Here is a 14,341-nt window from a genome sequence, read left to right as displayed (position 1 = left end):
TAGCTGCTGATAACAGTGAATGATGGTAGATAGGTTGGCCACCTGAGGAATCTACCTACATGACTGGCCTGAAAGATAATTAGCCCAGGAGGCTTTGATTCCAGTGATGATGTTACTGAGAAGAAATCCTGTGTATTGGTTTTTCTTTTACTATTTTGCTCTTTTACCTATTTTTTTTTGGGGGGGGGTGCCACCTACCTCCCAAATAAATCATATACAGAGGCTTAGTCTTTCTTTTAAATGCTTGGCCCTAGCTTGACTTGTTTCTAGTCTGCCTTTCTCTTACCTTATCCCAGCTACCCTTTGCCTCTGGGCTTTTTCCTTTCCTTCTGTGTATCTCACTTTCACTCTTATTCCGTGGTTGGGTGGGTGGCTGGGCCCTGTGTCCTCTCTCCGCGTTCCCTTGCTCCTTCTTTTCCAGATTTCTCCTTCTATTTATGTTCTTTGCCTACCAGCCCCACCTATCCTTTCTCCTGCCTCGCTATTGACCTTTCAGCTCTTTATTATCAGGTGTTTTACACAGGCAAAGAATCACAGCTCCACAGAGTTAAACAAATGCAGCATAAACAAAAGTAACACATCTTAAAATAATTTCCCACATATCCTGAGCCAACATTTGCTTATAAATTAGTTTGCCTCCACCACAGTGATTAAAAGATGTTTGTGTAGACTTGAATAAGTAGGAGGGCAGAAGTTTCGAGCGTGCCCTACAGGACATAGTAAAGCATTTTGTTTTCATTTGCTTATTCCAGTGTTTGATAAACTTTGGGGGCTGCTAACTAATGTCTTTAGTTTTCAAAAACAGGTTTTAGATGTCATAAAGCATAGCTTTTCTGAAAATAGCCTTAAATATAGTCTTTTCCTTCCGCACCTGGTAGAAGGTGCTTAGCCTGTTCAGCAGTCTGTCTTTTAACATGCTGTGTGTGGAGTTGGTCTTGAAATGTCTGTAAAAGGCAAGGATTGCTGGAGGCGAGCGTGGGGAGCGGGACTGAAGGTGGCTTTGTAGAACTGATGCTGCTTGTCTGGTCTGCAGTGTCCAGTCTTTGTAGGGATAGATAAAGAGGCGGGGGGGGGGGAGGGACCCAAAAGCTCCCTGCTCTTCAAGATGTGCTCCATCCACGTGGTTGCTGTTTTCCTCCACTGTGGGGATTGTTTGGGAGAGCCACCCCAAGTCTATTCTAAGCTGATGCCAACAAGATATGCAGTCTGAAATCTTTATTCTCTTTGACTTTTTTTTTTTCATTTATTAGGTTTATTGCCCCAGTATATGGCCACCATTATTTTAGTCAGAACTCAACAAGCACTGTGTCTGGCATCACCCTTCTTTACCATAGCCTGCAAAAGCATTTCCAGCACCAGACTTCTCTTTCCCTGGCTTCCACTTTGCCGTTTCCTTCCTCTTTTTGGAAGTCTTGATGCTCTTGAGAGTCTCAGGCTGCTGCTGTTCAGCCAGTTCCTAGCCAGCCTCTAGCATGAAAGCTGTTTCTGCTGCATACCTTGGTGTGGGAGGCCCTTCTGAGCTCCTTGTTCCTCCACTGCTCTGTTCCATCACCATTTCCCTGAATGCCCTTGGAGCTCATGCATTTACAGTTACTTGGTTTTGGTGCCAAACCAAAACTCTATGAGTGTTTTGCTTCTTTTAAAACAATGGCAAAATTGAATGGATACCTTTGACAGTACACAAAGAGACCAAAGCAGGACCAAGCAGCTCAGTACATTGTTTGCGTGTTGTAGCAACTCCAGGAAGCCTGAAGCAGAACCGGGCTTTTGACATTTACTGTTGTTGGTGTGTTGATGTAGGCAGCATGCTATTGTAGGACTCAGTTATCTAAGTGAGTTATTCTTACCTGCTGTCTTTTTGTGGCAGCTGGGATTGTTTTATTATTTTTATTTGCAATATATTTAGGGAAAGAAAGGAACCACAGGTTACTTAATCAATTTAAATGTAACATATATGGTTTGACCACTGTGTAAGTTAGCTTTCTGTTACTGTAATGACATATTTGTGATAATTGGCTCTTAGTTTCAGGGTTTTGTTCTAAGTTGCCTGGGTTTGGGGGTGGGTGCTTTGGTCCTCTAATGAGGCAACATATCACACTGGGAGTGTATGGCAGAGCTCACTGAAGAGAAAGCAAAAAGGAGCCAGAGGCAGGGACCCAAAGCAACAGTATTCTCTTTACGAGCATGCCCAAATAACCCACACTGCCTCCTCGTACCTCCATGTGCAATCAACCTTTCACATGTGGGTCCTTGAGGACATTAGCATCTAAACTGTAGCACTAACAGAAGTTTTCTGTGATAGTTAAAATGCCTGTGTGTGCAAAAGGCATTTTAATGAATTTGGATTAACAGTATACCCCTTCCATCTTTTTTTTTTTTTTTTTTTTTTTAATTAAGTATAACCTTCAGAGTCTGGGACATTAACATGACAAGGCTAGAGCCTAGTTATACAGGCCTGGAATTAACCGTGGCTATGCTTTTAAGGTGGTTGTAAGAAAAAAAAATTGATGATGATAATGACTACAGGATACAGGCTGTGACATCTTTGCTCTGTGGTTGCTTGTGGGAATGGTTTGAGTTATCTGCTCTGGCTTTAATGTTCTGTCTCATACAAGGCCAGCAGCCAGCACAGTGGCTAGACCATATTCATATCTCCTTACCTAGCAATGCATTCCTATTGATACTGACACAGACACACACCCCATTCTTAGTGACTCATTTAACAGTGACATCTATGTAAGTGCACGTTCGGGCATTTGGAATCTTTTGGTCGAAGTTGCAGTTCCATATTTTACTTAGTGTATGTTTTACTCAAGTTGAAAGAAATGATGCTACAGTCCTAGTGAAATAGTGGACATTGTCCTAAAACCTCAAGTTTTCTTTAACTGGTGCTTTTATAATACCTTTTTGTTTCTTAAATTTAAGCTTATAATGCTCAACTGCTGCACATATTTAAGTTTTTAATAGATTAGAAACAATAACAAACCTGTGATCATGTACCCAGTTGCTTATTGAGTTATTCTATTTAAAGATGTTTTGAGAAAAAATAAAAGGCCAAATGAATCCGACACTGGGTTATTTGGTTTAATTTTCTAGAAAATAGGATTGCCTTTATCAGATCCCAATGTCTCTTAGTCCCCTCGCTTGGCTGACAGTTTGACAGTGGCTCTGCTGGGGTAGCGATGGGCTGGAGGAAGCGGCCTTGTCAGCAGACAGGGCTGTAAACTGAGCTCAGGGAACCAGGTCACCCCATCTTGACCTGCTGATCGCTGATGGCTTATGTCAGCATCAGAAAATGTGGCTGCATAGTTTCCTTTAAGGTTAATTTTGACTTAAGAGAATAACATTCATGTGTAAAATGTACTTCCTTCCTGCTCAGGACAGGACACGCGTGGTCCGTCCCGCACAGTGAGATGCACATGTGAGTCCTGCTTTTGCAACCAAACTTGTCCAAACATTGTAGCAGCATTAAATGTGGTGTGGGCAGATCTGCTCCCTGGAGCAGTCTTTCTAGTTTAGCTTTTAATGCTTAGATGTAGGAACATTCTCTTCCATTTAACTTTACAAGTTGAATGTAAGTTTAAGCTCTGATGTGCAGGAATATTCTGGGTCACTTCTACCGTATAATTTAAGTTTGAGACAGTAAAGAAATCACTTTTTCTTTATCCAAATCAGTGAAGACAATTAAAAATATGTACTGACTATTCCTCTCCCATGTGTTTATTTTTCTTTTTATGGATGTGTTTATTCAATTCAATATAGGAGCAGTCTGTTTGTTTTAGAATTTAAAACAGAACTGTGGTGGCATTACAGAAAAATGTAGTATTGAGGACAAAATTAGGATTAAAAACTAATTATAAGAAGCAGAAAAATAAATGTTCTCTGGAGTTGAGAACATATCCATAAGCATTTGAACACTGAATTTAACTCTTGAGTTTTTTAAAAGACCAGTGGGTCAAATTGATTTATATAGGTCTCATAAAAGAAATAAGCACATCCACATTTGCATGAAGCAGGCTTCTTTGATTGTTTGTATAGTATAAACCTGGCACCTGTGCCTAGGTAATCAAGCAGAATCTGCAACAGACTTACCATTTGAATGTTAGTGAGTACCTAATATTTAAGAGTGATGTTTATTTCACTATGTTAATTCTGAAGGACCTCATAGTGAAACATCTTAGATTTGGGTTTTCACTTTAGCAAATTGTGTGGAAAAGTAGAAATCCAGGCTGGTTCTGCCACTGTTTGGAGGAGAAACTTCTTCATTATAAGCGAATACAGTTCCCTAAGGCACAGTAAATTTCCTGCTCTCATTTTACAGACATAAAAACAGACGCCTAGGTCGTGTGAGTTAGGCGTCTATGCTGTGTGGGCAGCCTGGGATGAGGTTTGAAGGCCTGTAACGAGGTTGCCTGAGTTCACGTCCAAGTTGGACTTTGTTACCTTGCCAAACATGTTTAATTGTGTGGAGCCACAGTTTTCTCATCCTTCAAATAGAAATTCTGGGATGTGCATCCCTGTCAGTGGTGGCACGTGCACCTCAGGATTGCGGCATTTAATGCATAGTCCCAGTTTACCCAGAGCGTGCTCTGCTGTCTTCATTATGTCACGGCTGTACGATCTGATATTAGAGTCTTACTTCTTACCTGATAGCTCTTTGGAAGCTTCCCTTTTCACTAGGTAACAGCTCTAAACATGTATTACTAAGTGGTTCATTCCCCAATATTTTTATCAGAGTCAAGGAATGTAAACAACCCGCACACTATTTGTCCAGAGTTGGTGCATTGATACGTGTTGTGAAAAGTTTCCTTGGAACTTCCAGGAAATTATTGTGAATATAAGAGAAGTAATATATATTCCCCATGTTATAGTCTGGGCCCCACATTAAATTTTTTGAGCTTGGTAGAATCCAAATACTGTTTTACAAAGTAAAGCTGAGAAATAAGACTTTTTTCTGTGGCCACATTAAAAGGCCATACTAAAGACTGCAGTGCCTCAAGTCTCACTTTCTCTTTTCCTTTTTTTTTCACTGTCTTAGGCGAGTGTGTTAGGTGCTGCTTGAATAATGTTAAGCTGTGAGTGACATTAATGCCGTTATCTGTGTTTTTTTTTTTCTATTCCAGAATATTGCCTATATACGTTCCTCTTGAATGGTAGAAATGATAGAATAATTTGTAAAAATGGCTTCAAAATATTACTTTGGTGAACTATCTTTCTGTCCATTGAAGTGGCCCATATTTTAACTAGGCTTGTTTGTTTTTTCCTAGCTATCCACCAAAAACTCGAAGCGGATGGAACTGAAAAAGTAGAAGGATCCATGACACAGAAACTGGAGAATGTCCTCAACAGTGAGTTTGCTCCACTACCTAGACTACCGGGGGCCTTTATAACAAGCTGTAGTGCAGGTCAGGGGTTCCCAGGGCAACGTCTTGAGCTGTGCTTTAGCCTCAGTTCTAAGCAAGGACTTAAGGAGCCTGCAGGGCTGTGGGAAGAGTGAAGGGAACCATTTGCATTTTACCATACTCTGAAGGTGTGTTCCTCAGGAACTGTCATTTGCTGACCTGGAACGGACGGGCACCGAGACAGCAGCCAGGGTTCCCACTGAGTGGACACCTGAGTCTCAGCTGTCAGATGTGCAGCGCCTCAGCCCCAGCCCAGCAGCTGCCCAGCATTGTCTGCTTATTTATGCTCTGCATTTCCCCACCGGGATACACTCTGGAACATTCTGTAAAAGTTATAGGCCCCACAGACCCCACGTTTGGTGTTTCCTCCACTTTCCCTTTTGTTCCTTTTCTGACCTTCCAGACTACTTACCCTAGTAATTTAGAAAAAACTCATCAGATGAATTAATTTTTATTGTATGTAATGTGTTTTAAAAATATAAGTTATATTTCACACATGTGGTCAATATGCAGCCTGAAGCAATGATGTCCATAAGAATCTTCTCGAATATATGATTTCCTTATAAAGAAGGGATGAAAAAAATCAGGTAACCTCACATAGATGTTTAGAGATTTTTCCAAGCAGGATTATGATAGGAAGTTAATTTTGTATTTATAGCTTGGTTTAGTTCCATGAGTAGAACATTCTGTCTTTATGTAACCATCTCCTCATAGCCCTAGTGATGTCAGTAAGGAAGTATTTGGTGGAAGGAGTGCTAACTCTGGTGTAGGCTTTCCTTGGTGTTAGAATTGGAATACGTGGACATTTCATTCTAAGCCTGCATTTAACAGGACTTAAAACCTTTCCCTTTGTTTATCACTCCTGGGGTTATTGCTTGCCTTGGGGCTTGCTATGCTTTTGCTTCTGAGACCAAGTTAAAAACTTTGTTAAAATGAATATATTCAGAATTTTACCCAAAAAATATTTCCCAAAGCCTTTTCAGTGTCAGTACCGCTAGATCTGTTGAAGGTTGAAGGGTGCTTTCTCCCCACGGGTGTTATTTGCATCTCTGGAGTTGTCAACAAGCTATAGCATTTGTACAAAAGAATGAGATTACTTGGGTAAGTTAAATGGTGATATAGCACCGGCACTGACATAGTTCCTACTGACTACTAAAATCACTTTGCTGTGTTTCGGCTTGTATATCTGTTGCCATGGTTACTCATAAGGCCTTTTGTATACTGTGCTCTGCCTCTTTGGGTAGAAAAAAATACTTGTCATTCTTAGGAATTTTTCTAAAGCAAGCTCTCTGCCGACGCAAAATTCCCAATCAAGCCAAATCACTACAAGCCAAAATAAAAAATATCCAGGTTTAATGGGATTCCTCAGGTGGAACTGGGAAGCTGCGAAGGCGACCACCGGGAGGAGAGGAAAGAGACCACAAGGAGATTTTCTGGGGGAGCAGTTTAAATAGACTGAGGGAGTGGTCAAGATTTTGGCAGACTGTCTTGACTCTCCTCCGGGAAGGTGTCAAAGTTTGGCGGGCATAGGGACGGGTTCTCCAAAGATGGAGGCCGGAGACCTGGACTTAGAGTCATTGTCTCAAATCCTGAGCTTTAGTCCTTGGTTCTATAAGCATTTGATGAGCTCTCATTAGTATAATCACAGGGCTATAAAAATAGAACCTGTGCTTTGTGTGTAACTGCTTGGAAAATATAGACATGTAAGCCAGTTATTGAATCATGCTGTGTTAGTATCTGTAGCAATACATGTCTTACTGATGATAATCCAGGGGTATATCTAGAACTTACACAAAGAGCACCTCGCTGAAATGTAAGGAATCTGGGGTAGAGTGTCTCAGTATAACACTTGCCCAGCACAAGTGAGGCTCTGGGTTCATCCTCAGCATAGTGCTCATTTTCCCTAGCCTCAAAGTGGAAAATAGGAAAATCATCACGTGTGCCTTAAAAGAGAAGTAGGATGCAGCCAGATAGATAAGCAGAGACTAGCAGGTGGGCATTGAGATAGGTGGATACAGCGGTGTCTCCTGCCTGGTCTCCAGCAGCCTGAAAGGGAGGCAGTGGCTCTAGAAAGGGAATAGTTTGCATGCAGGCCGGTGAGTCAGGAGTGGGTGATGCCTGCTGAGCCCAATGAAGTTCTCCTTCATGTAGAATTAGTCTTGAAGGTGGTGAGCCCCTAAAGGAGTTTAGTGAGGGAGCTATGTGATGGAGTGCTCAGGAGAGTAGGCTACTTAGTACCCCCGTAGATTCGGTAGGAGACCAGATAAAGGGCAACAGTCAGTGAACTTAGCAGATGAAATAGACTATCCAGGGCAGGTAAAGGTGTACTGGATCACTGGTTGTATATGTGCAAAATAATAAGAGGAAAATGGTTTGTGAGACATTTACATTTTTAGCCTTAAATGAAAGAAAGGGAGCTGGTTAGGTGAGGAGAGAGTAGAGAAAAAGTTCTTTTCAGTTTATGTATAACCTGAGACTGGGATTCCTGAGAGTTGATCACTGACTGTCTTCCTGACTGTCACTCACTACCTCCCTGTATTAAATCAGGCAGATAGGCTTTGAATAGTTTTGTATTTTGGTTTTTTATTTATTTTATTTTGTTTTGTTTTGTTTTGCTTTCTTTTGTGCTGTTTCTTTGGTACTTGTCCTGGAACTCGCTCTGTAGACCAAGCTGTTCTCAAACTCACAGAGATCTGCCTGTCTCTGTTTCCCGAGTGCTGGGATTACAGGCGTGCACCACAACCACCTGGCTTGAATAGTTTTGGAGTAGAAAATGAATCAATACAGTCTTTCCTAGAACTGAACCCAGCATGACAAGATATACGCACCAGTGCGACAGTGGCAGGACAGTTCTGGGGGGAGTCAACGTCTTTGGGATTTTTAGGCTTGTCCCTGGTGTGAAACCCATGGCTGAGAAGGTCTTAAATCCTAGTGGGAGACCTTTTCTTGTTTTGTTAAATAGTTTTGTGGTCAAGTTGCCTTCTCAATAAGTGTGTGTGTGTGTGTGTGTTTATACATTTAGATTTGTGATGCTCCAACATTGGTCAGCGAACCTTCTTTTTGTGGTGGGCTGTGGTTAATACAGGGGCTCATTACTGGTCCAGGTGCTGATAACAAGTGAAGAGTGTGAGAACTCAACTCTTAGTGGGTTGTCTGTATCGCTCCCCTCCACGTTGTGGAAGAGGAAGTGAAAAGAATGGAAGAACCAGAGGGTGGGGGAGGGGGGCTGGGAAATGTTGTTAAAAGCTCACAGTCACTGTGGTCACCTGTACAGGACAGTGTCTTTAGGAGCTACAGTCGCTGTGGTCACCTGCACAGGATAGTGTTGTTAGGAACTACAGTCACTGTGGTCACCTGCACAGGATAGTGATGGAGGAAGGTCATCATTGGTTAGTTAATAAAGAAACTGCTTGGCCTGATAGGTTAGAACATAGGTGGGTGGAGTAAACAGAACAGAATGCTGGGAAGAAGAGGAAGTGAGCTCAGACGCCATGCCGCTCTTCTCTGGGGCAGATGTGATGAAGCTCCAACCCAGGATGGACGTAGGCTAGGATGTTCCTGGTAAGTGCACCTCGTGGTGCTACACACATTAATAGAAATGGGCCAAGCAGTGTTTATATGAATACAGTTTGTGTGTTATTATTTTGGGGCATAAGCTAGCCAGGCGGCCGGGAGCTGGGTGGCAGGAAAGCAGCCCACAGCTCCTTCAACAAGACAGTGTTGTTAGGAGCTCACAGTCGCTGTGGTCACCTGCACAGGACAGTGTTGTTAGGAGCTACAGTCCCCTGGGTTTACCTGCACAGGACAGTGTCGTTACCTGCACAGGATGAAGGCCATCAAGACTCCAGCGAGGACTGGGGAGGGGCTCATGAGGTTCCACCCTTAATTGAGGTGATGTTGATGCAGCTGATGGCTGCTGTAGGAGAGAGTCGTTGACACAGCTGATGGTTGCTGTAGGAGAGAGTCGTTTTCTGTCACTGTGTGGCCATTGAGGTTTTCATGCTTCAGTGGAGAGCCCCACATTTTGTGTATACAGATAGCACTAATTATACTCAGTGAGGTTAATAAAAAATGTACAAAGTTGATAGGTCTAGAAAATCTGAAGCTAGGAGGAACATGTGTTAGGAGGGGCTGGGTGAGTTATAGGGGGTAATGGTGGGGGCATATGATCACATTGTATACATATATGAATTTCTCAAAGAACAAATTTAAAATATTTAAAAAGTGTTGGGCAGATGAGGTGATTTGCTTGCACTGTGAAGTGAGAAAAAGCCTTGTCTGTCTTGGAGTGGTGTGAGCATGTGCACAGAGTTGTGTGTGTGCGGCCTTTATAGGGACATGCCCTGGGAAGCGAGCATACGGGCTGTCATCGTGTATCTAGTGAAAATGTTGTAAAGATTTCTCTTCAGTTCACAGGCACATCCCGAGATACACACTGGAGTTAGCAGTGTAGAGATGGTACTTGAAGCAATGAGACAGAGTAATTTAATCCAAGTAGTATGTATAAAATGAAATGACCAGGCCCGCTTAGAACAGTAAGGATCAAGTCTGTGAGAAAGAAACTGAGTTCTACTAATTGATTGGCTGCTAAGTATTTATTAAGTTGCATTGAGAAAAGAAAAAAGATGAACAGCCCAAATTTTAACCTTTCCCAAGCTTGTATTGAAACCAATTGGTTCATGAGAGTTACCAGCTTCAGCTGTCTCATTCCTGGTGACATCTTCTGTGTGTGCGCACACGTGCGCGTGCGAGTGTACAAGCGCATGATGTGGATCTGTAAGGCCCCAGGCTGTGGCGTGCTGTCTGAGAAAGCAGTGTCCACTGTCTCAGGCATTCTGCTCTAGCACTCAGTTAGAGAGAGCAGCTAGCTAGTCATCCTGGCGCCTGTTGAAACAGAGGCACTCGAAGTAGGTTTGGTCTTTGGGGGGCCCTGCCTTCGCCAATGTCAGTGTGCATTTTTGAGGTATTTTAATTCTCCAACTGCTTTCACATTTGCTTTCCTACTCTCACATAGCTTGTCTTTCCCTGGGAACAAACTATGTGATGGTTGGGAACTCCTGTGTTGTTCTAGCCCCTGTATTCCCATGAGGCACAACACACACACACACACACACACACACACACACACAGAGCAATCACTTCTGTGATCTCACATCTCAAGTTGTCAGTACAAAGAAAGGGACTAGTGTGGTCACTTTGAAATAGGAGACAGCATAATGTCTACTTTAAATAAACATGCCTGAAATTATAAACCATAGTCAGAATGACAAAACTAGATTTTCTGGTGGCCGTAAGAGACAGGTATGGCTGTAATGGATCAGTGTGTAGTGTGACAGCAACTGCTTCTCTTGCTGCGCTGGGGCACCTTTTACTGTTCTGTGAGTCCAGCCGCTTGTGGTGGCCGCTATGGTGGACGTGATAGCTTTGCCATTATGTTTTCCCTGGGGCTCATGTGTAACTGTGAGACAGTTACTCATTGTCCCATCGACTGCATCAAACTGGGATGGCCATTCCCAGTTAAGGAGGAAGGGGATTTGAGACCCAGTACCAGTCTGTTGGCGCCTGTGGGCAAAGGCATGGCCATCCAAGCCAGATCCATTTGTTCCATAGTCACTCACTGGACACCCAAACGGCTATCAGTTGTCTTCAGATTGGGCATTCTTGGTGTGAGGGTGGAACAGGTATGTGTGGGTTAGCATACACGCAGGACTTCTGTCAGATGATTTTTTTGGACACCCAGTAGATGTCTTTGTCTACATCACTAGTACCTCCCCCCCTCCACGGTGCTGTGGCCTGCTTACGTCCTAGGAAAGAAAGACACTTAGAGCACTTTGGGGCTGCTGCTGGTTGTGTCTGCTGTGTAGATCCTGGTTTCATTACGCTCATATATTTTAGCATTTACTGTCTCTCCCAGTTGTCAGAATTATAACAACCAAATTTTTATTGTAGATGTAGTAAAAATCACAGCAGTATCATAATTTTTGCAAAAGTTGTCTATATAATTTTCAACATCATATAAATTCAAATTCCCAGTTCACAAATTTTGGTGTAAGTTAGATTTTTTTCATAGTTTATAAATTCTTCCTACAAAATTATCTCTAGAAAATGTATATATGTTATTTAACAGTGTGTTTTCTACAGGTTCTTATTTTCATATTTTTGGAGTTAAAATTATTAGCTGAAAATTTCTTGTTACTTTAAAATGATGAGAATAATTTAATTTTGAACTCAGACTGTTAGCTCTGAATTCTTTCGTTGCATAGAAAAAGGAATTTGCTGGTGTAAGACTCAAACTTCACGTATAAATAAGTAGCCTTTAAAAAAAAATTCTGTTCCATGAGCTTATCCAGTTACAAAGCTTACACTCACGAAGTTTGTATTTTTAAAATGATAAACATATCCTTTAAGTTAGTTTTTCTTGAAGAAAGTTTTAAAATTCTAATCAACTTTCAAATACTCGCTCAAGCCTTCATTGCGTGGCTTGGTGGCATGAAGGAAGTGTATTTCTCATCCCACAAGAGAGGATTAGCATGCACGTTAAATAGCATGTGGGAAAAACAGCTCTCTTGACCAAACCAAGTTTTTATATCAGACCTTTAAAATTTCAACAGAATTTAAACATTATTTAGATAAAACAATCATGTTACAAAGACGACTTTTAACAGGATCAGGCCACCCACAGTGTGGCCATGGTGTGCAAGCCACCCAGTGAGACGAGGTGAGTTTTTCATCTTTGCTTAAAGTATAGTCACTAGACCAGATAATGTAGAAACTTTTTACAAGCAGCTCAGACAGCTGAAAGCAGTTTATCCTCTCTCTCTCTCTCTCTCTCTCTTTCTCTCTTTCTCTTTTCCTCATAGCTAATTAAAATAATTCACATGTTTCAAAATTTAAACTATTTTTTGTTAGCAAATTTTGCCTTAGAAAAACAGCATTCATTAAAGTGATACATATAATTTGTGCTTTTTAAAGGAAAGAATTTTAGGAAATGTCCTGTTTGTACCTAATTTTATTAGATTCAGCTGATTTAAGAAACAGTAATGATGCTGTGTTAGGGTTTTGTCATTTAGGTTTATAGAATTCTCTGGGCCTGCAACATAGAGGGATAGATAATTCTGTCAAGATGTAGGATTAGTTGTCATGACTTTTCTTAAAAGCTTCTTCTGAAAACAGTTTCCCTTCTCTAATTTATTACCTGATAGTTTGATATAGAATTAATAGAATTTAACTGGTGTGTGTGTGTTCCTCATTCTTCAAAATAATGAAATAGCCTAAGCACCCACAATTGTTAAAAAATTTAGACGAGTAGGTAATTTAAGTTTAGATTCACATTGGAGAAAATTACTTAGGCTTAGTAAATGTTGTTGCTTTTAATTAGATACCATTCTTAACATATGAAAGGACTTATAAACCAAATTTCATTTTAGTAAACCGTGAAAGATCTCTATATAGGTAGGTAGCTTTTGTGTTCAGATTCAGGTCACTGTCATCTATGTTCTTTTTTCTCTGTTGAAAACAGGAGCAAGTAACACTGCTGACACATTATTTCAAGAAGTGTTAGGTCGAAAAGACAAAGCAGATTCCACTAGGAATGCCCTCAATGTTCTGCAGCGATTTAAATTTCTCTTCAACCTTCCTCTCAATATTAAACGGAATATTCAGAAGGTAGAGTATATACAACCATAGATGCTGCCGGTGTTAAAGCTGCATTAAGGTATTTTAGATTAACCAGTGTGCTTACTGCTCTTTCCTGACAATCTCACGTTGTTTCTTCTTTTCAAGGGGGATTATGATGTGGTTATTAATGATTATGAAAAAGCCAAGTCACTCTTTGGGAAAACAGAGGTGCAAGTTTTCAAGAAATGTAAGATTTTTTTTTTTGTTACTTCTAGACCTTTCCTTTGCTTTTGTAAGAAGGATATGGGGTATATATTCTACAGAGTGCTGCTTGCATCTTAGATCTCGTTTATGTGGTGCTGTCTTTAAAATGTAAAACAATTAGTTCAAAATAAGCTCACAAGTTTTTTCTTACTGCTCTGTAGTGGGAATGAGCACTTATGGTGGGGGGCTGGTCTTAGACTCTGCTGTTTATTAACCACAGTGCTAGTGAACACTTTCATACTAGAAGGAAGTGATGACGAGCATTTTAGAGATGTATAAACATGCATTTCAGTCTTCCCTCTTCAAGCTGAAACAGTGTATTTATGAGTTCTAATCTTACTCTAAAGCAAACTCAATACTTCTAAAAATTACTTTAAATACCAGGTTTACAAAAGAAAAGCTTAAATATCTTATGGTTAAAAACTTATTAACTAGGAGAAATACCATAGATCTTATTAAATTTAAAAGAATGAAACCCATAAGGTCTCAAAAAGCAGAATTTATTTCTTTACTGTGGTGAAACTTACATGCAATGAAATGCACAGACCTTATGTGTTACAGGTCACTGAATTCTGGCGAATGCTTGTGCCTCCCATACACTTGGGATGGTATGTTTTGATCTCTCCACAAAGGTCCCTTGTGTGTCTTCTCAATCAAAACGCAACCAGTATTCCACTTTCTGAAATTTGATTTTAAGTTCAGTTCTATAAATCTTGCATCTTTTAAAAATAGATTATGCTGAAGTAGAAGCAGGAATTGAAGATCTAAGAGAATTACTTCTAAAGAAATTGCTCGAGACTCCATCAACCTTGCATGACCAAAAGCGTTACATAAGGTAAAACTTCTGCAAGAATTATGACAGATTGTGTAGATGTATGGGATATATTGAGCTTATTGGGGGCATTCGGGAAATTAATGAAGTAGTGAAAGGGAAGACAATAGAAATTTGGAGGTATTTGGTGTAGGACATGAACATTGCTTGAATATGAATAGATAGGGAGCAGTTATGAGAAGGAAAGATGACCTGCCGGGTTGACCAAAGGAAAAAGAATCTCATT

General features: G+C 40.8%; 1 protein-coding gene across 2 annotated transcripts in view; it reads left to right on the top strand.

The window, feature by feature from the left end:
• The window catches only part of Exoc2 (exocyst complex component 2), a 160,679-nt gene that overhangs the window by 49,246 nt on the left and 97,092 nt on the right, over window positions 1-14,341 (top strand). For both annotated transcript variants that reach the window (XM_057787504.1, XM_057787503.1), the window contains exons 7-10: window positions 5,268-5,348; window positions 12,922-13,067; window positions 13,185-13,266; window positions 14,016-14,118. In XM_057787504.1, the coding sequence (XP_057643487.1) occupies window positions 5,268-5,348; window positions 12,922-13,067; window positions 13,185-13,266; window positions 14,016-14,118 (412 nt within the window). The remainder of the gene's footprint in view (window positions 1-5,267; window positions 5,349-12,921; window positions 13,068-13,184; window positions 13,267-14,015; window positions 14,119-14,341) is intronic.

Source organism: Chionomys nivalis, chromosome 13 (genome assembly GCF_950005125.1).
Source record: "Chionomys nivalis chromosome 13, mChiNiv1.1, whole genome shotgun sequence".
Lineage (NCBI taxonomy): Eukaryota > Metazoa > Chordata > Mammalia > Rodentia > Cricetidae > Chionomys > Chionomys nivalis.
Note: the sequence above shows the minus strand (reverse complement) of the source record. Positions and strands in the feature narration are given on the sequence as shown.